The sequence below is a fragment of the Cinclus cinclus genome, chromosome 12 (genome assembly GCF_963662255.1).
Source record: "Cinclus cinclus chromosome 12, bCinCin1.1, whole genome shotgun sequence".
NCBI classification, from domain to species: domain Eukaryota; kingdom Metazoa; phylum Chordata; class Aves; order Passeriformes; family Cinclidae; genus Cinclus; species Cinclus cinclus.
Genome location: NC_085057.1, coordinates 7162728 through 7189360, shown reverse-complemented (window position 1 = coordinate 7189360; position 26633 = coordinate 7162728). Strand labels below are relative to the sequence as shown.

At 47.0% G+C, this 26633-nt stretch overlaps 1 protein-coding gene across 4 annotated transcripts in view; it reads right to left on the bottom strand.

The window, feature by feature from the left end:
* The window catches only part of CADPS (calcium dependent secretion activator), a 203982-nt gene extending 179192 nt beyond the window's left edge, over positions 1 to 24790 (bottom strand). For all 4 annotated transcript variants that reach the window (XM_062501029.1, XM_062501028.1, XM_062501030.1 and 1 more), the window contains exon 1: positions 24410 to 24790. In XM_062501029.1, coding sequence (XP_062357013.1) covers positions 24410 to 24790 — 381 coding nt within the window. The remainder of the gene's footprint in view (positions 1 to 24409) is intronic.
* Positions 24791 to 26633: the final 1843 nt, after the last annotated feature.

Genomic DNA, 26633 nt, shown 5'->3' with positions numbered 1-26633 from the left:
CACTTCAAGTCACTGAAGATTTTTTGGATAAGCAAAGGCCTAGAGAAAATTCCTCCCCAAGATATAAAAGTAGAATTTTATTAATTAGATAAATAGACAGATACAAATAACAATCCCCTGAGAATGGATAAACTAGATGTCAAGGTTATTTTCTTCAAAACAGTTTAATAAGCTGGTGCTGAGCAGGTGGTGGCTGTCTCCCCATTGTGCCACATGAGGCAAGTCACTGGGACAGCCTTGGCCCCTACAATTTGCAGCAAAACCATCAGGTCTCACAGCAGATCCCCTGCCAGTTCTAGTGCCTACCCACCACCTCCAACACTCGTTTCTCATCAGCTCTCCACAGATAGCAACAGATCATTTCATCCTGTTACTTATGCCACAGAAATTTAGACTCAAGGAAAAATAAGCATAACAACACTACATCATTTAAGCAACCAACTTAGCTGACTACATCAAAATTCTGTGAGAGCAAGAGACCTTTAATTAAACTAACTAGCCCTGGGCCAGAGAAAGACTTCTTTCCTGTGATTCATTTGATAGGAGGTGATGGTGCCACAATCACTGTCACAATTCAAAGCACTCTGAGTACCCACAGCTCACTCAAATCCCTTTGGTTGCAAATGCTTCTGCAGAAGCCTGTGCTACCCAGGCACCTGCCTTGTCCCATTCACATACGGGTCAGCTCCAGGGTCTGTTTTTGTGCTGATATCCTGAGTCTCGTGACCTCCCTGTACCATTTGGTGCAAAATGAAAATAACAGAAAACTCTACCAGGCCTAGCCCCAAGATACTCATAACTCAAATAATTTCACATGGTAAGCCATGACAGCCAGGAGCAGTCCCCTTCACAGGGCTGTGCCAAGGACACAAGTCTGTGTCCCTTGGGCAGGGACTGATGCTGAGCTCTGGAAGGGGAGCCCAAGCTTGTGCCAAGAGGGTCTGGACAAGCTGGGCACAGAGGAGAGAGACAGTAACCCCTCCCACCACACCTGCACTTGCCCCCCTCAGGTTTGCCAAACACCTTAAGAAAATCCAGATTCTTCAGAGGAGCACACTGCTGCAGGGAAGAAGCACATCTCTGTACCACCCAGAATGATGCTCTGTCATGTGGCACTGCTCCAGCCCGCACAAGGCTTCATCTCCTACTATACACTGAAGTGAACTGCATTTTTTGATGCTTTTTTCTTTTCTTCTGGAAAGAAGCTAATTAGAGTGGAAAAGGATCTCTACGACTCTCACATGTACGATTCCTGGATTTCAGACTTTGTGTTATGCAACTGCCACGCACTGTACTTGAAATTATATAGCGTGCAACCTAATCAAACACCACTAACAGCACCAGGCAGTTAAATCATGCTGTGGTAAACAAGGAAAACGATTTTGTGTAAGCATGGCAAATTCTCCCTTGCACCTTGGTCAAAGTGGCACCTACTACCAATTATCAGGTTGGTAAAATGCATCTGTTATTTAGGGTAATGGCTTAACTTAACGTGTGAAGTGCATGGCTGGGGGTGCACTGAGTACTGGCACAGTGCAGGGAAAGGGCACCTTGGTGGCACTGACCACTCAGGGAGCCCCTGACAAGGGGAGCAGGGGCAAGGCAACAAATGGGAGCCCAGTGCAGGGCTGTAAGAAAAAAAGAAAGAGATCCCTCAGGAAGGCTTTGAGGACAAGACTCCCTTAAAGTACGGGAAAATCTGCTGGGGAAAAAAAAAAAAAAACCTCATTTCCACTCACATTCATGACAAGAAATTAAAAGTATGTGTTACAGCACAGAAGCCAGGCTGGATACTGGAGAAAAGGCCCTGTCCCAGTAAGGATGCAGGTGTCCATGGGGAGCTGACCCAGGATCTCCTGTCCCCTCATCCCCAGTGGGTCCAGCTGGACAAGTGCCACCAGGAACAACCTGGGTGTGCTCAACCCATCTTTAAGAGAGGAACATGTTCAGATAGCCTGAGGTCATTCCAGCCCTATTTTTACAGGATTTCTCCCCTTCACTCCAGCTGCCCTGCCATACCTCACAAGAGGCATCCTGCAGCCAGTGCTGCTCTGCAGCAGCCCCCACAAGAGGCACAGCTATATTTATTCTGGTACATTGCAGTGGGAAGCTTTAATCTGTGTAATCGCCTCAGAGAAGATTTCATTCAGTAAGGGGAAAGCAATTACTGTTTCATTTGCAACCAGTTGCCTTCCCAGGGTCCTAATCTATCAGAGCTGGAGGGTCCTGTATGCCCCTGTATCTGCCTGGACAGTTTTTGTGAGATAGGTTTATGCCTCTGATAAAAACACCTGCTGATACTCAAGGTTTTCAGCCCGTTTGAAGCAATTTTTCTCCTCACAGATACTATTGCTTTTATCTGACAGCATACGCACTGCATGAAGAAAACAACTGGATATAATCCTAGATTAAAGGGATTGTAATGCAGAATTAAATACAAGCCATACCCTTCATAGGGTTTGCTGTCGTCATTCACCAAGCACAGAGCTTGGCTGTTTGGAGGTGGTCAGATGGTGGTGGCATTTCAGATAGTCTCTGCAGCTCCTGACAGGCATTTACATCTCCCCATAGAGGTGGGAGGAAAAAACCCCACCTAAAATAAAAAAAACCCCAAAACTAACCCAGTAACAAAAAAAAACCCCAAAACAATCCTTGATGTTTCCATATGATGCTGCATTAAAATGCATTTAAGATTTCACTTCAAAACCTAGCAACTAAAATCCAAATTCTCAGCAGGACTCTGCACATGTTGGAGCTGCTGCACCTTAGTGCTAGGAAGGTTTGTGGTCCCACAACAACCACATCAGGAATTGCAACTGAGGGAGATAACTGAGCTCAAATCAGAGAAGAAAAAAGTCCCAAGGAACGGACATTCACTGCCTACTTCAGCAAAGATCACAATAGCAGAGCAATGCAAAAGCCCACCAGGAAATCTCTATGACTTTATCTTACATCAGAAAAGACACCATATACATATATGCTCAGCTGCATGCTTGGGAAAAAAAAAAAAAAAAGACACTTTAATCTTCTGCTTTTTCCAGCCTGGCAGCCAAAGCAGTTTGACATGATAAAGAGACTTGAGAGTTGTGAAAACTACATATTAAAAGGAGAAAATTTCTAACTGTCTTTCTCTTGCAAATTGTGGCAGCCAAAAAAATCCAACCCTAAAATAAAGATGTACCTGAAGGTAGCAATTTTACAATCAGCAACAGAATGATTTATATCACTGCTGTCATCTTTGTTGGGGAAAAGGAAGCCAGGTATTGTGATCATTAGCTTTTTGATACAGATGATATTTTTAAATGAGGAAAAACACATGCATTTTAATCAGGAACTGAAGGAAATTGCCCCAAAATACTAACATAAGAATCTGCAGTTCAAGCCAAAATTTGAAAACACAGGAGTTGAATATTAAGGTGACAAATATCATCAGCGACATCCTGAGCTGCTGCATATCCCTGGGTACGTGTGTGAGACCTCACTCACCCTGGAACATGGGACCCCACACTCTCCCAAAATTCATGTCCTCATGCCACAGGCCCCAAGCAGGCATAGCCTGGAAACTGGCCCCACTCCCACTGAAGCCTCTGGGTTTCCAGGTGCTTGTCTCACACAGCAAGGTGCCATCAGTCCCACCCAAAATTCAGCTGCACACAGTGCTGGGGCTCCCCAGTTCCCACTGATGGCAGGCACAAAGCAGCAGCGTTGGGTACCACTGAGAGACAGCAGCTCCAGTTTCTGCTCTTAAAAAAAACAACTAAGAGCCAAAATGTTGCTGCCTCTTTTCCCCAGAAAAGTTCCAGAAGCAAAGCCTGGCCTGCCTGGTACTCAATCTCTAAGCTCCTGCCTATGCTTTGGCAGACACACATGAAGTCACAGGGGTAAAAGAGAGAAGGCTGCTGCTCTCCAAGGATTAAAAATCAACTGAACTTGACCTTTAATGCAACAATGTGGCTTCTCGTGGGAGCACTCCCCAGTGTAACCATAATCACATTTGCTGCTGAGAACCAGGAAACTGTTTTCAGAGAGCAGTTCACATGCAGAATTCCACAAGCCTGGGTGATGTGACAGCAAGGGCACCACCACAGGCTTTCTTAAGCCCAGTGGAGCAGATTTGAAACTGGGATGCATTTTAAAGCCACAGAACAGAATGTCCTGCAGATGACATCAGCAGCACATCAAACTTCACTGAATGTTTGTGAAGAACAGCAGAGAAAGCACTGAGAGTGCTCAGCTGAGACAGGAAGTCCTTGTACAGGAACTCCAAGCCAAACAAATCTCTGGTCACAAACACCCTCAGAGCTCAGTACAGATGAAGAAGATAGAGATTAAGTCTAAAAGGCTAATTTTTGCCTCCTGTCCCCCCATATTTTAATAGAATACAGAAAATATCCAGCCTGTATTGGAGTAAGTTTTGTTTGTAAATCCCACACAATATGCAAAAAAGCTCTCCTCCAGCGAAAAAGCTGTGTCACCTCCCAGTTCACAGCTTGCACTGACAGCCATGTAATCTCAGCCTGCATACAGCAGTTTCAGACTTTCAATAAGGATTCCTCAGCCTGACAAGGGTGCACTGAGCATGTCCAGCAGTCCAGAACTGTGCCATGCCTGGGGGAGTAGCCAGCAGTCATTCTGCACCATTCAGCTCATAGATCAACACTCCCACCTCTCAGTCTGAGTATTTCTGACCCTGTGGGTCAGCAATACCTCCATGCTGCTTGCCCTCCCATGTTCGCCACTGAAAAGCGATGATAGCACCAGCAGTTGCACTGTTTTCTGAAAGCGACTCTAATTAAGTATAAAAACAAGTCTAATTAAGTATGGTCTGCTCTGTGAGTCCCCTGGGAAAACAGAGGAATAGCATCAAGCCTTGCATCCAGCCATCCTCCTTTTGCTTGGTATAACCAGCTGACAGCAGATGAAGCCCTGATCTGAGCACCAGGACATGCACCTGCAGCTGTGTTGTGCAACAGAGAAGCACATTCCAAGTAGAAGGTGCCATGTAGGGAAGGGCTAAAACACTTCTCATCCTCCAAACCCCATTGGGAACAGGAATCTGCCATCCATCCTTCTGCCAACAAATCCTCCCCATCCCTGTTAAAATCACACCAGCACCCTCAGACACACCCGTATCACATTTTTGAGGCTTCTGCAGGAAGTTGTAGATACAGAAAGCAGGATCAGGTCTGGAGCATCCCAGTGGCAGGGCCTTTCCCACACCCAGGCAGAGAGCTCTTCCCTGCTTTCCTGTTTCATCTCTGCGTGACAGGGTACAGATCACAGGTGCTCACCAGGAAATTCATCCTGCTCTGTGCAATGCCACTAACGATTAAAAGCTAACAGCAAAACCTCCAGTGATGCAAAGAGAACCAGAGCACAGCCCCAAAACATTAGTCACTACAAACACAACTGAAACTCAACACACGTGGGGCACGCTTAAATATACTGTTCTTTAATTATGAATGAATGTGGGTTTATTTGGTGTTTACTCCAGGGCAATAATAAAAACACATTCAAAATTATAAATCCCCCTGCAAAGAGCTATCACCAGTGGTTACCCACCTTGACCACCTAGTTCAGTGCAAGTACATGAAGATACAACTGAATGCCAAGACCTGACAATTTTCATGCCTGAAAGGGAGAATTTTCCTTACGTTCTATCCTTACACACTGCTGAATGCAGTCTCAGCAGATGTCCACCTAAAACCCCTGCTTAAGTTACTTATTCTTTTTTCCACCTATTTATTAAACCAAAGGTTGAAAAGCAAGAAGAAGAAACCTCACCCAGGAAGGAAACAATGTAAGGAAGCAATGCCTGGATTCATCAGGACAATTGATAATCATAACTCTGATCTTGAGTTCAATTGATTTAGTTATAAATACACAGCACCAAAGGTACCAGGGCAAGGAAATAGCTTTTCTGGAAAGGCACAGGAACAGACCCCAAAAGCAGAGTGCTCGTGACTCTCCAACAGATAGCCCTAAGTGCCCACTGAAAATGGGAGATACTTTCCTGCTCACAGTGGACAGAAGGGAGAATGATATCATTAAAGCCCACATTGCATCTCAAAGTCCTTGGAGGAAAGGGGAAGAGGTACTTCATACTTCTATAAAACAATTAGTATTGACAGAATGGACTATAATACAGCACTCAGACCAGAGCAGTAATTAACTATCCAGCAGCTTCCTTACTGGATGCAGATAGGAAGCACCGAGGCAGCAATTAGAGAGCAGAGAGGCAAGGCAGGCACATGGCTTTGCTCTAACGAGGTATTCACCTCCAAGCCGGTCTGCTCAGGTGTCTGATGAGATATCCCATGCCCCATGCTGAGCACCAGAGCATCCCTGGCACAGTCAGGCATCTCTCTGGGCACAGTGAAGAAAGAGCTGGCAGCCAGCATGGTTTTGGGAGCACCTTCTCTGCAAAGGTTGTGCTCAGGCTCTCTTCCCCTTGCCTTGGTTTCTCTGTGCCTTAAAGTGTGTGGCTATACGCCAAGCAGAGAGCTCTGGCCACAGACAGTATTAGTGATGGAAAAGTACCACTAACAGGGGATGGTGCCTGGGAATTAATCTGCAAGATGCCACATACCATCAAATGCTTTTCCACTGAAGCTCAAGGCACCTGGTATCAGCACCTCTAATTTGCAAATCTCTGAATAATCCTGAAAATTGAAGCTTCGGGAAGAGCTGGGGCTGCTCGCACACCGTTTCAGCCTCATGAGACTTAGCTTTAAACATCTTCGGGGAGAAAATATTTGCAGTCCAGAAAAAAAGGACATTAAGTGTCCAAACCTTGAGTGTTTCTCCCCCCAAAACCAAAAGGTACCATGGATCTGTTTCTACACAGCTACTCTTGGGTACCTTTGCTCTACCTTATTCCTACCTACCGGGGGAAGTGTCCTTGCACAGTCCAAAGGCCCTCCTTGTCTCTTTGTAGGGAGGTGAAGCAGAAGAAAATTGTGGTTTTGCTTCAAGATGAGCACCTTCCTCCCACCTCTCCTCAGCTCTCCTCTTCCCTTTCTTCCCTCTTTTGCCAAAGGAGTTTTCCAGCACTGGCTGATGATGCTCCTCAACAGGGCAGCCACAAACACAGAAAACAGGTCCACGTAAAGCCAATGCATTTACACCCGCACACGTGCTTCTGGCAAACAGCTCACAAACTGGGCTGACATAAATGATGGAGTACGAGAAATAAAGCTCTTTCTTGCTGTGACATTTTAAAACAATTCAGCAGGCTTTTCACACCAGGAAAAGCTGGGGCTGTGTGTGCAGCAAGGAGTGAACGTGCTGCAGCTCTGTGCATGGCTCCAGAGGCAGAAAATTACTCTGCAGTGATGCAAGTGACTGCTTCATTCCTAATATCCCTAAAACAAGGACAGAAACTGGACCAGCAAGGGTTTCACAAGGACATCATACTCTCTTGGATGCAAGTGTCAAGGCCCTGTAATGACAAAGGGCAGCAAAGGACCCAAAAGACATCAGGCATCACAGGGCCAGAGTGAGTACCAGAATCACTAAGTCATTCTTGCTGGCCAGATCAAACTCTCACAGGACAATAAAAGGTTATTTAAGAAATGGATCTGAATTTGGAGGCAACACTAATTTCTGGATATTGAGACTCTGAATAAGCTAGCTAAGGAAAACAAGGCTGCACACTGGGTCTGCTGTACGTGGCTTAAGACACGAGACCTGCTGGGAGATGAGAGTTTAGCATCCAGACTTTCCAGAAAGCAAAGCTACAGAGCTTCAGGTCAAAGGCACAATTACCACCTAGCTGATGCCGAACTTCATCTGGTATTCAAGAGCAGCAGCTATTCTCCTGCTACCTTCTCCTGAGAGAAAATCAAAGAGGGCAGTTGGAAAAACCTCATAGATGCCAAGTACAGTATTTGGACACAGGATTTTAAGGCAGAATCCTGACAAGCATTTTGTCACAATTCTTACACAGGACACAGTACTCGGACCAGGTTGCTGTCACTGTATGCACGACTTTACTCATTTTAGCAGCAGCAGCACTTGCTCCTAGGCTTTCTGGGGGCAGGGACCAGCACCCTGTGCACCAGGAAGGAATAATGCATTTTCTAAAGAATATCTGAGTCACATAATCTCACCAGCTCTGGGGAATCTTGGCTTCTGAAGTCACAGCAGCTGAGGACAGACAGTGTCACAAAGCTGCTGCCACATGAATGACAGAGCCATTTAAAAGCAAAGCACTTTTTATTTCTTCTCTTCCCAAAATGCCATTGTCAATCCCAACGCACTAGAATGAGAAAGCTTTGTTTTCACTGGAATGTTCCACCAGCAACCACTGGCTCCCTGCAGCATTAACAAAATAAACCTGATTTTGTCCCCAATGAAAACAGTCATTTTTTGCTACCAACGAGTCACTGATTTGCCTCACCTCAACATCCCAACTCATATAGGTAATTTATATCTAAATTACCTCAAAAGCGGTGCCTGTTTTCACAGCACAATTAATGCAGCAGCAGGTAACAGCTAACACACAATTCCTGCCAACACAAATGTTCTGGTTTCATCTTGGGACCTTTTCCTCTGCTGATAGAGCTCAATATTGCTCCACAAGCATCCACAGGGGCAAAATAAATCACAGATTAAAAACAGACAGCAACAAACCAAAACACGGTGGTCCTGCTGTAATAGTTGATAAATCCTATTTAGGTATCAAGTAAGCTCTAAAGGAGAGGGTAAAAGAAGTCAGCAGGGTATGGAATAAAATTTGGCAGCTGCATTTCTGCTGCCAGAAAGGCAGTGGGGCAGGATCATGTCTCAATTGCATCAATTGCAGTGGCAGCTCCAAGGCACTCGGGGCATCCTGTAGTATTACAGAGAGTAAGCACCTCTTCCCCACTCTCTCCTCGTGTGAATGATTTTAGGAAGGGAAGAAATTGGGAATCATTACTGTGCCACAACTCTGAAATACTTTCCCTGTGTAGGCAAGGAACTGCTCCCATTATGAAAAGTATAATTTCATCATGCATGTGCATGAATGCACAAGATAAGAACTAAAAATAGAGGTACCCTATTTCCATGCATCAAGTCAGCAGGTACGGAGCAGCATAAACAGTGATTCAGCAGTAGCCCGCATGATGCAGAAGGCTGTTTCTTTGCCTCTGCCTCCCTCTTTGCAGCCCTTCCCACCTCTGCTGAGTTACCAAGGCCCAGCAACTCCTAAGAGCAATGCCCAGATCTGCCTTGCAAAAAGAGCCCCAGCCCCACGGGATGCAGGGAGATCTGCCACCCATGGGGAAGTCACTGGCTGCCTGGCTCCCTTGGGAAGGGGGATGTGAGGTGGCTGCAAATGCTCTTCACACAAGGTCCAGCTCTCAAGAACACAGACATTTAGAGAGGTCTTTCTATCTACAGAAGTTTTTGTAGTGCAGAGTCTACATGCTAACATAATTAAATATTTTTTAAACAAGATAGAAGTATAATTTGCATTTTTGCTATTTTTTTCATTCAGCTTGGGTCATATCTACAAAGTATGATCATTCAAACTGGGTAAAAAGAGGTGCACAATGTACAATTATAGTGTATGGCTACAATTTTTGGTGCAAAGTAGTGCTGTGACTCCATAAACACCTCTGAAAAATTGCACAAGACGACACCAAGGACATTCTTTGAATCCTGTGAGATTTGTTACACAAACAGCAATGACCTTGTACACATGGTTTCAACAGGGACAAGTTGATTTTTTTTCTGGTTCTCACCCCAAGACTTTTTCATTACTGTTTTCTTGAGAAGTCAGAAGGAGATACAAGAAAAAGAGAATGAAGAGTAGGAACTTCATTTACATTTCATAGAACTGTAGCTAATCTCTTCAAGTAGAAATTTTAAAAAGTACTTCAGTCTTCTCACTGCCCAGGCTCTGTCATTCACCCTTTCAAACACAGCAAAGTCTCCCAAGCATCCAGGTGAGCAAATCCCTCCTTTAGCCTCTGAAGTCCTGGGACTAAAAATATCTTTGAAGGGCTTCCTTGCACAACTGTGACTTACCCCCCCACACACCATTCCTAGACAGCGCAACTAACCAAGCACAATTAAAGTGCTCAAGGATTTCAACTTAATCTCAGAATGTACTGAAGTCCTTTCTACTCTCACCTTGACATACTTTGAAGTCTGGATTATTTGCATTTTGATGTCTAATTGAAATGAAGATTGCTGCCTGACAGGCCTTAATCTTCTCAAAACCAGAATTGTTCCTCTCTCCCCAAAGCACGTATTTATCACAAATTTCACCTTCAATATAGGTCACAGCACTGCAAAGCAAGTAATCAGCACCGTAAAAAAACCAAAACAAACTATCACAAAGATTCTGTCTAGGTTAAAAAAAAAATCAAAAGGCACATTTGTTCCCCTGAGTCACAGCAAAGGAAGATTATTACCATTAGCATGAGGGTTATACAGCAAATTAAACAACTGGCTAAAGAAAAAAAGAAAATAAATCACTTACGTCATCTTTCATCATTAAATTTTAATAGGAAAACTACTGTGGTTTGCTTAGTCTGAATATCTATGCAATGTAAAGAGACCCTCTAACATCATTGAGGCATAACGCCACAAGATAAATGGAGATGATTTGCCACACCACTGGAGCAGCTGTAACTCCCTCCCAAACCTGCAGCAACCAAACAGCAAGGCAGCTGCTTTCGCCTGGCCACTGGCTCTTATGCCTTTGGCCGAGAGGAAAAACTCGGAGGTCTTACTCTTCTCCTGACTGCATGGGCTTTAGCAGAGGGCAGCTGAGCTGCTACACTAGTTAAAATGCCCATCTCCTGTTAGTCACAGTTGGTTGTCCCTGAAGCCTGAGCCCTCACCAGAGCACAAACATCTGAAGGCCACATTTTGCACTGAAAGCGCCCCAAGCAAGGGCAGCCAGAGCACATCTATATGCATCCCAAGAGAGCCCATCTGGAGCAGAGCCTCACTCCACAGACTCCCAGCAATGCAAAACTAGGCTCAGGACTCCAGACTGGCTTCCTTTCATACAGCAGTTGGGTTTTGAGAGTGATAAGGATGAAGACCTTCCTGTCCTGCTTCCGCATTACAGTGCAATTCTCCCTCCTGAATGAGGGCAGCATCCGTGACAAGCTCAGGAAATGTCAGAGGAGCAGGCTGCAGCCAAGCCAGGCACTGCCCTGCCTATGGAAACAGCAGGCAGCCTGCTGTCCACCTGCCCAAATGCAAACAGCACGAAAGGGTGCATGGATGCTGTGCACAGAGTTGCTGAGATCTATATGAAGCCCCATGTGTGTAAATGAAACATTGGCTCCTTCCATCATCAAATGCATACAACTTGTAAGCATGAATTATGCAAGACTATTAACTGTATTATTTTAAGAGGGAGCAGCTGTAGAAGCTGATTGGAGGACACAGCAAGTCACAGAAGGGGCAGACCCTGGTCTGAGCTAGATCACAGCCACTCTCACCAGGTTCAGCCCCAGTGCTTCCCCAGACCTGCATTCTGCACTAAACAATTAACTCAGCATCTCATAAGCTCTCACTATCTTCCAGTGCTCTATAGAGGAAGGAGTAATATTTTTACCACCTTCTTATTGATGACAGCTCAAGAAACATTTGGATAATTGTGTGAGTCTGTGAAGAAGTGAACAGAGAGCTGGGCCTGTAACCTAGCCTAAACTCAAGCCCCCTGTCAGTGCTCAAACTGCCAAGCTCTGCATTTGCTTTCACCTTCCACAAGGAACATGAAACAGCAAACTCCCACTGAGACCAAGGAGCTCCAGGCTGTCTCAGTTCAGTAATTTTCTTGTTGACTAATGAACCCTCACACTCAGCCAGGGCCCACAGAGGAGGTTGCCAGCCTAGAGTGACACTGCACAGCCCATGTCACAAGTGCCACCATGTCAGAGGCTGAGAGCAGCCGCAGGCAGGGATGCTGGATGCTGGCTGGCAGCACAGAGCACTCACCCATCCTCAGCCCCAGCCCACAAAGCACTGCAGGCTACTGAGACCAGCCCTCCCTGAGCAGACACCCTGCTTAGCAGACATGCTAAAGTTGCTGATGGCAAGCTCTGGCCATAAATTACTTATAAAGTTAGAAGGCTTTTGATACAATTTTACATAAAACATTAATTCCTCTGGTCAATACGAATGCTGGTAGGACTGAGTGGCAGGGCTGTACACAGCAAATAAGCATGTTGGAACATCAGTGCTGAAAGGGGAGGCACAGATGGGTATTAAGACCAATTTCATTCATTGTATATATCATGGACTTGGAAGAACAAACATCAAACACCGTGATTACATTTACTGATGATTCAGATTTGTGTGGGCTCCTCAATACACAAGAGGAGGGCAATAATGTCCTGGACAACTGTGAGCAAGCAAGCACCTCAGGGGATAATTAAATTAATCTGAGCTATGGAAATGCCACACAACAAGACTAAAACATAAAGCAAACAACATCGTAAAGGACTTTGCACTCAAGAAACTAGACAAGACAAACACAGGCTACTGCTTGTCCCCAGTGATCCACCAAGGTGCCAGTTGCTGTACAAGCCTATCAGGAGAAAACTGGTGCAGGATACATATGAAGCTCTAAAAAAAGCAAACTCAGTGATACCAGTTGTATGTGTCCCCAGTCCAAGACCTTGGGACTTGTCACAAGGGGACCTCTGGTGATACAGCAGCTCTGGGGCCACACTGGCAAAACAAATCCATGCAGGGACCCCAGGCTACAGCACCTGCCTCCCACCTGGATTACCAGCTCCTAGTCTCTATTACCAGCTGCTCCCCAGACCCTTGACCACTGCTCCCTATTTAGAAATCATGTACTTGCTTTCAACTGCCTGGGCAGCCTCAGCACACTGAACAGCCCTGTCTGATGCAAGACAGCTGCCTTAGAGACACTGAGGCACCTTCCCTGAGTCTCTTGGCCCAACAAAAGGATCACTGGCAGGGTATCACAGCAGGCACAAAGCCCCTTCCAGGAGACAGGTCCCAAGAGCACATCAGACACAGACTGGGAAACACAAAGCATCTGGAGCAGCAACACAAGTGAGGATGTGGGAGAAGTCAGAAGTGGCAAAGCTGCCTGAGGCCCTGGAAGCATGAAGATGCTAAATTTGATGAGGTTGAGGAAGGGAGCCAAAGGAGGAATAAATAGAGCTAATGAGAACACAAGGCATGAGCATTCAAAAACCTTTAACACACTGCAAACAGCAATAAAAAGGCAATTAGAATTCTGAGATGCATGGAGGGTAATTGCATGCACTATAAATAGGTGGTAAGAAGACTGTCCTGCTCAGCAGGATCTGAATCACTTTTGGGGTGACTTCTGTGCAGAAAGGAATATTCTGGCATGCAACAGAATCTGAGAGAAGGGAGTTTACAGAGAGATGAAATTACAGGAAGAATTTTTGTCACTTGCATCCTGCTGCATGAAATATGTACCAAGCAGGAGCTTTGCCACAGAGGCTTCAGAGGTCATAGTTTGAGGAACTCCAAATAAAACCTCAGCAGCAGGGATGTAATGCAGCATTAGAAGGAAACATCCATTTTATATCAGCCAGCAATGTGTATGGCACAAGAGACCAGGCACTCCAGTGGCTTTCACTATTGATGGAGAAATCTAACAATGCTCATGGAGACCCTGTCCTGCTCAGTTCATAACCTTTGCACAAGCACATGAACTTGTAACAGCACTTAAAAACAAGCAAAATCAGAAGTTTAAAAACACACTTCGAGTGTCAAATTAATTTCCTCCATCCTGCCACTGGCATGTTGCTTTGATTCCCTACCTGTGCTATGCGCTCCACAAGTCTGCTCTGCTCATAACCCCCTCCCTGGGCTGGTGTAACCCGTGAGGGGATGCCCACGGCTCAGCCATGCAGGCTCACGGCAGCTGGTACAAGCAGCCAGCTCACTGTTTAAAAAACAGGCTCTCTGATGCCATTCCCTGCCCAGCCTTCCCTCCCTACACCAGCTAGGCTGGAACAAGTGCACCAACTGCCGCTCTCCCTGCTGGGCATGGGGCTCAGGCTGTGCAGGAATTTGTCACGAGAGATTCTGGGAAATAAATAGTCCTTGGAGTAGATAAAACCCATGAGACCACAGCTGAAGGCAGGGGTAGGATCTTTGCAGAATTACAATCAACATCTTTCAGAGCAGAAGGTACCACTGAAGTCCAGGAGCCCATAAACAAGCAGAAATCATACCAGGCAGAGCCTTGGCCAACCAAGGCCACCACTGCATGATCAACTTAAATCTTTTGAGGACACCAGCTCTCTCTTGAGACAACTAGAGGCTAGAGGAGTATTATTACCCACCATATCTGCATAGCCCTGGGCATACCTGATGCAGAGCAAATGGGAGATGGAAAAGAAAAACACAGCCACACCTGAGAACTGCCAGCAATCCCTCCTTCCTGCCCCAGCTCCTTCACAAGTATCCTTCCAGAGGAGGAAAGACTAAAGCACCAAACACCTGATGAAGGAAGGGAGCAAAGCTGAAAATTCACAACTCCAAACTCCCTCAGCCAGGCCTTGTGCCCTTCCCTGCTCCCTGTTCTTTCCCATCACAGTGCATCGGCATCGATTCATGTTTGGGAGCTGCTCTGCTCCCTCACAAAGGACTGAGCACACACAACATCTCTGCAGTCCAAATCTCCAGCTAGCTCTTTGGTATGCACCAAAAACCAACCCCATGCAGCTCAGAACATCCCAGGTAACAGCAGCAGATGGCTTCTGCCTAGAGGTCTCACTGGCAGAGGGTGTCTCTGGAGCCAGGGTGGGAGGCACAGTGCTGGTTTTTGCACCACTCTCAGTTCATACAGCCTCGCCTGTGGCTGAAGAAGTGCTGGCTGTGGCCTTCCTTTCTCCTTGCACTGTCACCATGCAGGTAGCAAGGCAGCTGGCTCCTGCTGCATCACCCCACTAGCTTCCTCCCGAGGCAGAGACGAGTCTGTCATCTCTGGTTCCAAGAAGAATAGGAGCTAAGAAGGAAGGAAGACTAGTGGTGGAGACAATAAAAGCAAACTCATCATATGCAAGATGCAAAGCCCCCTCGCTGAATTAGGAAACGGTATTTGGCATCATAGAAGCAAATTGCCTTTTGCTTGATTTTCTGCTTATGTGATACCCACATCACCTTCCAGCTGCCTAAATCCTGTGCTGCTGAGGTGTGGAAGGTGGTGACCCCCTGCAACAGCACATCAGGCAGAGTGAAACCACCTCCTTGCAAAAACTACAGCACTTGGCAGCATCAACAGCAGTTCGACAGAACTTCTGGATGGATGCAACTAATTGTTCCCAAATCATCCAGTATTTTCTGTGCCTAAAACATAACACGTGAATGCTCCTTCCTTCCCAGCCCATACCCATCACACAGGGACACCTGAGGGGAGCACTGAATGGAACACAGGTTGCATCTGGCTGGCTGTTCATGGAGCAACTTTTCTCTTCCACAGCCACTTGTACCAGCCACGTGCAAAGCTGGCCAGAGCAAGCCCAGAAATTTCTTCTCAAAGTGTTTCTGCAGTATTTAGGTTCACTTGGCCAACTGGCTGGACAGGGCTCCCCCAAACCACTCCCTGAGATAAGAGTTCATTTCTAAGCAAAGCACCAGCGAGAAATCAGATGGTTGGATGCCTTTTTGTAGAACCAACATCAGTGAGCATAGAGCTGTATTTACAAGTAGCAGTCTATGTTCCCTCTAACAGCCAAGTCCCTTTATCTCACCAGGAATCCACCAGCCAGGCACCTTGTCCTCTCCAGCACCAACCAGAGACTGTATGTTGGCTGTGACACTATGGGCTTTGAAACAACCCTCATGCACACACCCATGTCCCTAACAAAAAAGACAAATCACTGTCCCTCTCTTAGGGGCTCTGAGGAAAGCATGGGGCTGCTCCCCTGTGATGTGGAGGTAGAGAAAAACTTATGGGTTGTGGTCACATGTTGGGGTGCTTGAAGAGGTAAAAGCCTTCAACGGGATTGAAGCCTTCTGCACCTCAGGGCAACACCAACTTAGCATCTTGTGCCTTGATAACAAATTCTCCAGAAAAGGGAGAATAACGTCCTGCACGAGTCAGCTGGCCCCACAAGCCTCATCAATTGAAGGCACACACTGCATCTAAGGACATCAATGGCTGCTACAAACTTCCATTGTCATCCTCAGCAGCTCAATGAGTTCTCATGATCAAATGCAAATGCTAGAAATCAAATTCAAATGCTAGAGCACACACTGCTCTTTACAAGGCAACCTGTGAGACTGTTTCAACAAGACAATTATTAACAAATAGCTTCTTCTATCAGTAACTCCTCAAGTTGTGTGCCTGGAAAACAGCCTTTCCTCCCTATCACTGTCCTCCCCTGTGTCTGAGAGGCAATTGGGAGCCAAACCACCCCCTTCTATCCCTGCTCCAAGACACTGAACTGAGCCTGTGCATGCCATGGTGCTGCAGCTGCTCTGGATAAAGGTCTCTTTCTCCTGCAGAAGTGCATCAGGCAATGACAACACCCTAAACAAGTACTTCTTTTCTACTGCTAAAAAGTTTATTGATTTTCTTTCCCCAAAAATTCTTCATCTGGCTGAAGACATAAAGAGAGAATTAGACTTGCAGGGACAGAGTCACTCTGCTCCATGTTTGTACGGGATCAGACCCAGTTCATAAATGCTAACCCTAAATCATCAAGTGTGGCTCTAAATCCCACCCCAAAAAGGGAGCAGAAGGTGGTCCACAGAGGGTCTGCAGACAAATCTAGATTTGAAGACTCTTCATTTTAGGAAGTCTAAAAGCACCCTGCCCTTGTGTGAATGTCACCCTAATTTAGCATACGAGATCACAAAAGGCCAGTGCTGGACTATCAGCCCTATTTGTCAGGGTATTACAGAAATGCAGTGTGGCATCAGCCCAAAGTCCTACCAAAGTCAATGGGGTTCTTTCAGGATCTGCACATCACATTGCCAATCCCCAAAGATAAACACCACAGCACCGTGACTAAAAAAATCTGCTCTTCTGGCCCGGAAAAACGTTACTAAATATAGATTTCATTAAGTTTCTTCATCAAATATTAACATTTACATATGGGGAGACGCCCATGAGGGTCACTATATACCTGACACTACTAGAAGTCCAAGCTCTCAACCCTACTGTGAAGTAGACAGGCAGGTTTTGAACTATGACAACTACAAACACAGCATCACTTGCCCCAAGCTGAATAAATATTTGCATGACTCTTTGATTCAGGTGTTTAAATTCTAGAAAATGTCTGACTTTATCAGCCTGAATCACAGACAATACCAAATATTATCACTAAAAGCACCTTTTCAAACAGCAATTTCAAAAGGTTAACACCAAACACTCAGCAACTGCACTTTATGTCCTGTTTTAAGAATGAAGCCCACACAATTCAGAGGAAAACCTGGTTGAAGCAACCCAAATATCCTGTACCCACAAATAATTTCTTCCTAAGCAAGTGCCAGGCTAGGATGCTCTGTCTATTTTTGTCAGTACCTACAAGGTAATGACACAGGGCAACTCCCCAGGACTCTTTCATTTCTCACATCTCCTCCCTCCCACCCTCATGAAGAGGCAGCTGGACCCTACTGCTGGACCTTGGAGCATGCTCTTCAACAAGGGTGGCCCAATTCTGACCAACTGAGAGCTAGTGGTGCCACTGCATAAGGAACATCCAAGGTGAGGAGACAATTCCGCTTCTCCTGCTATGCCTGCACCACGTTCGAAAAGAGCTGGGCACAGAGGTGGCACCTTCCCTTGGAACTCACCCTGTTCCATTTCCAGGAAGGGAAGACATTTGAGGGGCCATCCATCAAACCCCACCTGCCCTCCTGGGTGACAAATGGAGAAGAGCTACTTACAATCAGGGAAAGCTCCCTTGTCTGCTGTTTTAATAGAACTCTTCTGTTTTAATTAGTCTTAATTCTCAAAGACAGACTAAAATATGTGATTTCTAGAGATCATTTTGTGGGTGAAACCCTGGCGCTGCTGAAGCCCCTAGCTGGATTCACATCCACACCCTCCAAGCAACAGCTTTATTAATCATACTGTATTGATTGGTCTTAACATACTGATCAAGTTTACGTAATGAAGTAGAAATAGGATGTTTACCTTGTTACACTCTGGACTGCAGCACCGGCAGTAACTCTGGGGTTTGCATATGTACACTGTTAGCAACAGAGTTGCAATGGCTGGGCAGCTACTGCTAAATAAGCTGAAAACAAATGAAGTATTTCACCAGCTAACAAACAATTGCATAGGGAAATGACTTACCTACCACTTTCCACAAAGGTAAACGGAGAACAAGTGACTCACCATTCAGCAGAAGGAATTACAAGTTGTGCAAGAGGCAAAGTGCTTCAGGGAGAGTGTCTAGACTATGCAAAGCAAGGCCATAAATTACACCTTTTGAAACAATGGGCTGTAGCAGGGATTGAAGCTGCATGATCTGGTATTTCTTCTCCACTCTTAGTTCGTAACATCTCTGGCCCAAGAGGTGCCACCCACAATAACTGAAATGTCATCCTGTGGATCAGGAACTGCAAAGTTTTGCAACAGCCAAAGACCAAGCTCACAGCCTATTTAATTAACCACTTCACAATCCAATAAACTGCAAGTATATAAATAGTCAAAGTATGACAAATAATTAATATCTCCTAGAATAAAATTAAGATAAGGCACTGGCAAAATAAATGGTAAGTATTTTAACTGAAAAGAACTGTTTTCTGCAGATTCCAGACAATTTGAGCACAGTAATCACATTCTGCACTCCACACTCCTAAGCAGCACAGCATCTCAGATATGCCAGACTTTCCTCGCCATGGCAATACTCTGCAAGCAGGCTCACCTTCACTTCAGGGTTGGCACAGAGATGGGGACAGCCCCAGCCAAGAGCCCAGCCACACACAAGGCCCTCAATGGATGGGGGCAGTGGCCTGTGCCCACATTGAGCCATCTGAGTGGTGAAGTCAGCCCCTAACTACTCTTCCAGGTTTGTATAAGCATAGCACTAATAATTATCCTGCCAGCTTTGCTGCAACTACAGAGCTGTGCATGAGGTCTAGCTCATGCTTGAGAGCTGCCTGGACCTTGCATCTATATCTTAAACAGCATTAGACAACAACTGAGGAACTAACAGAAAACAAGCAGAGCATCATCTTTACCTCTCCTGCTCTGCAGAGCTGAGAAAAACAAAAATCTCCAAGGGCTTCTTGGGACCAGCAGAGCAGAATTTGACCACAAAAAAAAAAAAAAGTCCTCCAGCAGAAAGCTGCTAAAGTAAGTCCCAACACCACCTGTCTTCAGGGTTTGTCCCAGAAGAACAATGTGTTGGTGGTTTTATGATAGAACTTGTGTAAGCATGAGAGTAACAATCCAACCCATGATAAATAAGGAAGAAGTATGTGATTATTTGGAAGGCTGCACTAGCCTGTTGTAGCATCTGTGTGTCTGCTGAAATTGCAGAAATTCAATATTTTAAGATGCATTGTAACCAACTGAACAGCTTCTGACCCCTCACACCTGTTCTGCATTAAGCGCTGTGCTTAAATCAATCATCATTCAGCAAAGCACAAGCTTAAGCTTTGCTGAATTTGACTGAGAATTTTGCTAATGCACCTGACGTCATCCCACAGGCTTACACAGAGACCCAAATCATGAGCCACTTCTCCCAGGAGCAGCCCTGGTAATCTGCAACAAATCTGGAACTTTTATCATCCCACATTTATCCCACTGGGAACTCATTTACTTTCCTGCCTGCCTACTCCCTTATTCTGCAGGAAGGAAAACAGGCAATGGTGACCACGACTGCAGCCATATCTGACCTAATGCGCTCTTCACATTTTATCTCCTAAAAAGTTCTTCCTGCTGCCCCTTTCCCAACAAGTGTTTTCAGTTTATGCTACTTTGAAGGAGCAAACACCAGTTCCAGGGCTGTACTTTGCCTTTTGACTGCCGTGCTGCAGAGATACTTAGCAAGAGGTACAGCCCACATCCAAGGACGCTTGGTTTGCATCACTACAGACACACACCTTGTTCAACATCATTAGACTGCCGGCTGAGCTCTCTTCCCAAGGGCTTCAGACAGTTGGGATCAAGTGGGAAGAGGCACCAAGCACAGCTGGTCGCCTCAACTCTACTTCCAACAAATCAGCATGAGATAGGGAAAAGACCACACACATCCTGGGCAAGCAATTACCAAGCTCAGTGCCATCTGCAGTAATAAAACACGTTGTTCCGAGAGTCATGGAGCTGGCAAAGCCACTTTCCTCCTGATCTGCATCATGAGGCTGGAACCTTCCATGTCCAGCTATATTGCAAGCTCTGATGGGAGGTTTTTCCTCCTCATTCAGTAGGTCTCTTGTTCAGATTCCCCAGTGTCTAGTGAGGGCTGCCCATACACTGCACCTTCTTCCCATCTGGGGTAGAAGACAAAAATGAAATCTCCCTGTTTTCACTAAGCTTTACAGAGATGAGTATCTTGCAGACCACTGTCTTCATCTCAAATGTGCCTGGAATTCAGTAGTGGCTTAAAAAAGAAACCTAAGTGGGAAGTAAGACAGAATAGGCAGGTATCTAATAAGCCTTTTTTGTTTTCCCTTAGGAAATACTGCTAGTGAGATGTAAATAAAAGAACTTACAGGTAGACATCACAGATGTGTAGTTACTCAGGTGGAGCATTACCCCATAAACATCAAAATAAGCCCAAAGCAGAGGTGTAGACCTGAACACACTGATCTAAAAAACAGTTTTTCCTCTGTTGCTGAAATTTCTGGGGTGTCAGGATCAGAAAAATATCAGTCCTGAGTGGCATCTGCTTAAATTCATCTACATAGAGTTTGCTTCTGGTGTAAACAAGCAGTGCTGTCATGCCCACATGCAGTAAATACCCATCTACACCACCCCTTCACACTCTCCCACTGCTCTCTTCGCTCTCATATATATTCTAATTTATCTAATTACTTTTGTGGTGCAACAGCACCTTAACTACACAGTTCCCTTTATTCCAGGGTGGTTCACGGGTGCTGCAGAACACCAGGCTGCATTTTCCAGCTCTGAAGCACTACACCTGTGTGTGTGGCTACACAGCTGGTGCCCGCTGTGCCAATGCATTCACAGCACCCGAACACGCAGCCCTGGGGCACCAGCCAGCTCTGACACTGCAGGATCAAGGAGGGAGGATTACACACTTCAGGGGAGGTACCACAGGGATCTACAGCCCAGGCAAGAACTTCAGTGCTGCAGCCACAACAAAATCAACACTTCTTTATTTGAGAAAATTGCAAAGAAGGCAAAGCTATTAGAAGCTGCCTGGGATCTGGGAGCCTGGCAAGGGCTGACGGCAATACTGCATCTCAGCTGTGGTCCTCCAGCTGTGGTGGGGACGGGTTGGCTGTTATCAGGTAACCCAGCCAGGAAAACGCTCAGCTCAGCAGGGCAACAGCTTCACTGCCTCGCCTGCAAAGCCATGGTCACCGGTCTGGTCTGTGCTCAGGGTTGCAGTATCTCCTGTTATATGGGAGAGAGCTGTGAGCCAGGTCAAGCCAAACCTCATCCTTCTCCTTCCAACACTTGGCAGACCCTGCTGAGCAGGGCTGGGGCAGGTCCCCAGTGCTCACTGCTGCACAGTCCTGCCCCAACACGTCTGCAGTGGCATCTCCCTGACATGGGTGTAGGATCTGAGCAGCCTGGCATGAAGCACCTGAGCAGGGCCGCAGTGGGGCTCCCACACGCCATGTCCATGGGCAGTGACTGCAGTGGGCAGACAGTCAGGCTCAGGCCCTGGCATCTCCAGGTGCCTGCACATGCAGTGGATAGAGCAGCTCCCTCTGCAGCCTCTCTGTCCAGCACCACTGGGAAAGGAGAGAGCATGGTCCTGCACACCAGCCTGGAGACTGCAAATGACAATGCCTGGGGACCTTCTGCTCCCTGTCTCTTCAAGGATGAAACAATTCCCTGGCAAACTGCAGACTGTGAGGGTGGAGAGGCAAATGGCACACAGGAAAGGAAGCAGTTTATCCCTCCTCTGCCAATGAGCAAACTGACTCAAAGCCCCCATAGCAGCAGGACCAAAATCCAGATTTCTCTCACCTTTCCCCTAAGAAGCAAAATGCATTTATTCCACTCTGGTGAGTCTTGAGCACCTGATACTTTCATCCTTACTGAAGACCCAACCAATACACTGCAACTGAAGCTGAGTCCTGCACCTTCACTCTCTGGTCCCCCTCCAGCCAGAGAAGGAAGGGTGCACTTTCCCAGAGGCATGTGTGAGAAAAGCAAAGCAGAGGAGCACATGAAGTTAGTTCATCGACAAACTCCAGGCCCTGGTAGTCCTTTAACTGACTTCAACAGGAGTCGTGGCTAAGAAAAAAGGGGAAGGGTCTACTCCCAGCATGACAACTGAATACAGGGATATAGAGAGGACAAAAAAAACATAATTAATTCACGTTTTAAAGGGTGAATTCAATTTGACATGTGTTACCACAGCAAATTTAGCTTTCCCAATTCCATTTCACTGATAAACTTGAGAGGAGATGGCAGCCCCCAAGACACACCTATTTTAGCTATGTTAATAAGCCAGAAATGTTTCCCTGTGTTCTTTATTTCACAGAGAATGGATTATTTCCTCCCAAGATCCTGTGTAACTTCCACATACCCTTGAGTATCGCTGCCATTTTGTAATTTTTGTCATTACTCCTCATTTCTTTATTTCACCTGCACTTGATTCCCCACCTTTTCCTTTCCCTTCTCTCGTCCTTTCACAGTGCACTATTTTGATTTCAGGGACTATAAACTGTCCTTCCCAGACACTCTTCTCTGAACTAAGATGCTGCATGCTCCTTTGGACTACTTGTCTTAAAAGACAAGTACTACTACTACTTGAAATTGACTACTTGTCAAGTTCAGTTCATTTTTCCGTGAGAAACAGTTGTAGGACTCATTTGGGTTTATTTCAGTGAAACTAACAATAACGTAAATTTCATCATCTTTCTCTAACACAAAGAAGTTGCACGGCAAACAAAAGCCAAAATGTCTTTGGAAATTCACAATCTGTTGAAAAGCACTGTAGGGAAAAAAAAAAAAAAAAAAAAAATCAAACAGATAAAAGAAACTCCAATCCTGGCTATAATTTCAGCTGTGTACTTTGCTCAGCAAACAAAAGCAGATCATTCAACCTTCCAGCAACAGATTGTCCTATATTGCCTTTAAACTACGTGATACAGTACGGATACACTTTCCTACCTCCGTATGTTGCAATGACTAATAATAGTCCTGTGGTGTAGCAGAACTGAATGTCGTTTGCATCACTACATCCAGGAGTCTGCCTGAATTGTAAAGGTCATTTGTGAACACAGGACAGTATCAAGGCTAAAACTGCAGTCTAAGAAACTGAACCAAAAATAGTGACAAAAAGCCAGCTGTTTCAGAGAACTACACTACATCACAGACTGCCACAGGGACTGCCTCTGGCTGCCACAGAGAAAACGTTGGCTGCAGTTGACTGAAAAATGTCTGTGTCCAGATCCGGAAGAAACTTAATTTCTGCCCTGGCCCTTGAACTTGTGCCTCAGAGGAGAAACAAGCTCCAAGACAGCTCCTGGAGATGGGCAGCCCAGGTGAAGCACTCCTGCCCAGCCTCTGTCTGGAGCAGCACGCAGCCCTGCCGTGGTGACACACTGGGGAAGGAAGAGTTGGGACTGTGGCAGAGACTTCATCACAAATCTCTGCTGATGTATACTGCCAGGAAGCCGGTCTTGGGGAACTTGCCAAACATAAACACTTGCAAGAAGTTGAAACGAGACTCAGCAACTCCCCAAGTCAGTGCCAGAACTCCCAGTTAAGCAAACTTTGCAGTAAGCATGGAGTTGTGGAGTCCCTTTGCAGAAGGCAACAGCACGTGCCTGGTGTTTTCCAGCAATGTTACCCATTTCTCTCCTTTTGACAACCTTTAGATTGCCAACATCCCAAACTTCCCGAATCCCGATGTTGCGTAACTAGAAGCAACGATGTATGTCACCGCCGCCAGCTCTGTGTGGGAGACCATGTCGGGGAGCAGTACGGAGAGCGACAGGGGGTCAGGGGGCTCCCCCAAGCCCCGGGACAGGGCTGCTGCCAGCAAACCGCACCACACGGGCCCAAGGTGCCCTGTGCCAGGAGTGCCCTTGGGGTGCCCGGGGAGCTGAGGCCTGTGGGGAGCAGCAGGAGAAGCGAAGAACGGGCAGGGATGCAGGCAGAGGGGTATCTAGAGGAGCAAGAAGATAAGAAGGGGGCAAGGAGGTGGGTGGATGGCAGGGGCAGTCAGGGAACAGCCAGAGGTGGGTGATGGAGAGGAGAGGCAGGGCCTGGCCGGCAGGGCAGAGCCGGGCAGGGCAGGGCAGGGCAGGGCAGGGCAGGGCAGCGCACGGCCGGTACCTTCTGCTGCCGGCGGGCCATGTCGGTGGGCTGCTTGGCGTTGAAGGGGTAGGCGATGCAGCGCATGACGAAGACGTAGAGCTGCAGCTTCTTCTTCCTCTCCTCCTCCTCCCGCTGCAGCCGCTCCAGCTCGTCCTTCTCCTTCTCGCTGGCCACCGAGGGGCTGGGGCTGGCGGGCCGCGCCGCGCTGCTGCCGCGCCCACCGGGCTGCAGCCCCCCGGCGCTCCCACCGCCACCGGCACCGCCGCCGCCGCCGCCGCCCGGGCCCTCGCCGGGGCGGCTGGGCGAGAGCCGCGCCGCGGCGGGCGCCAGCGGCTCCTTGCCGCTCTCCTCCTCCACCAGCTCCTCCGACTCTTCTTCGCTGGACGACGGGTCCAACATCGCGGCGGCGACGGCTGGGCTCGGGCGGGAGGGCTCTGGACTGCGCTGGGCTGCGCTCCGCTCGGTGCCTCCGTGTCTGTGCCCGGCTCCGGCTCCGCGCGCCGCCGCGCCCGCGCGCGCCCCCGCCCCGCCCCGCCCCGTGCGCGCGCGGGCGCTGGCCACGGTGCTGCACGCGCGGGGCGAGGGGAGCGAGCGCCGAGAGGGACCCGCGCATGCCCCGTGGGAGCCTCGCCGCCGCCATGGCCGCGGGGGCCGGAGGGGAGCGGGGTGGCGGCCGGGCGGCCGCGTGTGTCCTCAATGTCCCCACAGCCCCACACGGCACCGCGGTGTCCTCAATGTCCCCACAGCCCGACACGGCACCGCGGTGTCCTCAATGTCCCCACGGACCCCCGTGTCCCTGCTGTGCCCCTGGTCCCCCAGAGCTCCACCAGACATTACTGTATCCCCACAGCAGCCTGAGCCACGCGAATCCCCGCAGACCTGAGGCTCGCAGCATTGGTTTATCACCAAACAGCTCTTCTTGCACCTCAGTGAGGCTAAAAGTCCTAATCGATAAGCGGTATTGCTGATAAATGTTTTATCAAAGTCACTAATTATGACACGTGTAATGATATCGTGGTGTTCTGCTTTGAAGATTACCTGGGGCAAGCTGAGGACTTCAGGAGCTGCTCTGAGGGATGAGTCAGTGAAGACAACGTGTGCTCAGTGGTTTAATTTTTGGTGATTTTCAGATCTGATTGAGACTTCATTTACATGTATTTGTGTATTTGTGGTCGGTGGGTGTTTTCAAGGTTTGGTTTTTCTACTCAATTAGAAGTGCTTCTTTTCTAAATGTCAAAATACCTGTCACCTGTTAATTCATGTTAATAAATATTTAGGGAGAATAGATAAACATTGGCTCATGGTGATGGGGATGTGAGAATAGCTTGCGGGAGAAGAGCTAGGCACTGCTTCTCACGATGTGTTCCAGCGTTTTCAAACAGCTGGGCTTTCTGAGCTTCTTGCCTACATCTAATTAAAAGCTCAGTGTAGCAGATGAGTTTCTGGGTCCTACATTTCCAAAAGCCATGAGAAGTGGCTGAAAAATTGGTGTAGAGAGCAAAAAATGTCTTTCCCCATTTCCATCAGCCTTATCTGCTAGAGCTGTGGTGTTCTGCACATCACCTTGCCATGGTGTGTGTCCTGCCAGCAATGTGAGAAGACCTGGGGATGACAAACTCTCTGTGGAGAAGAGCAAAACTGTAAAGTTCCCACAAAGTTTTCCATGCACTTCCTATTGAAAGGAGCTGGTCCAAGCTGAAGTTAGGAGAAGATTTTTCAGCCCCTCTCAGCCTTCCTCAGTACAATTTCATTTCATGCCTCCCTGTTTATTTTTTCCCAGACAAACAACTAGAAGTATCATGATATCATTGTTGCGGTGCAAATGACCCTGCTCGCCCAAGGTGTGTAGTTGTGCTGCCAGTCCCTTGCTAGGGGGACAGGTCATACAGTACCTGCTTGTGCCATTTGACCCCTAACATTGCTAATGCAAGGATAACTACCAAAAGGATGATGACTTGTCTCAAAAGTCTCTTCCTCAGCAGAGTTCTCTTATTTTTTAGTTGTCTATTAGTTTTGCATTTCTTTCTCTTGATTTATGGCAATTTTATAGTATCCATCAAAAAAAATCTACTTGTCATGAGTCCAGTTGTGCCAACTGTGGATTCAGAAGAGAATAAATTACATCAGTGCCTATGATGATATTATCTATAGGTGATCACACAACAAAGGAGAAAGCAGAAGTCTTTGGGATTTTCAAGAAAGAAATGCTGCTTATTGTATAGGAGAATGAAAAATTATCTGT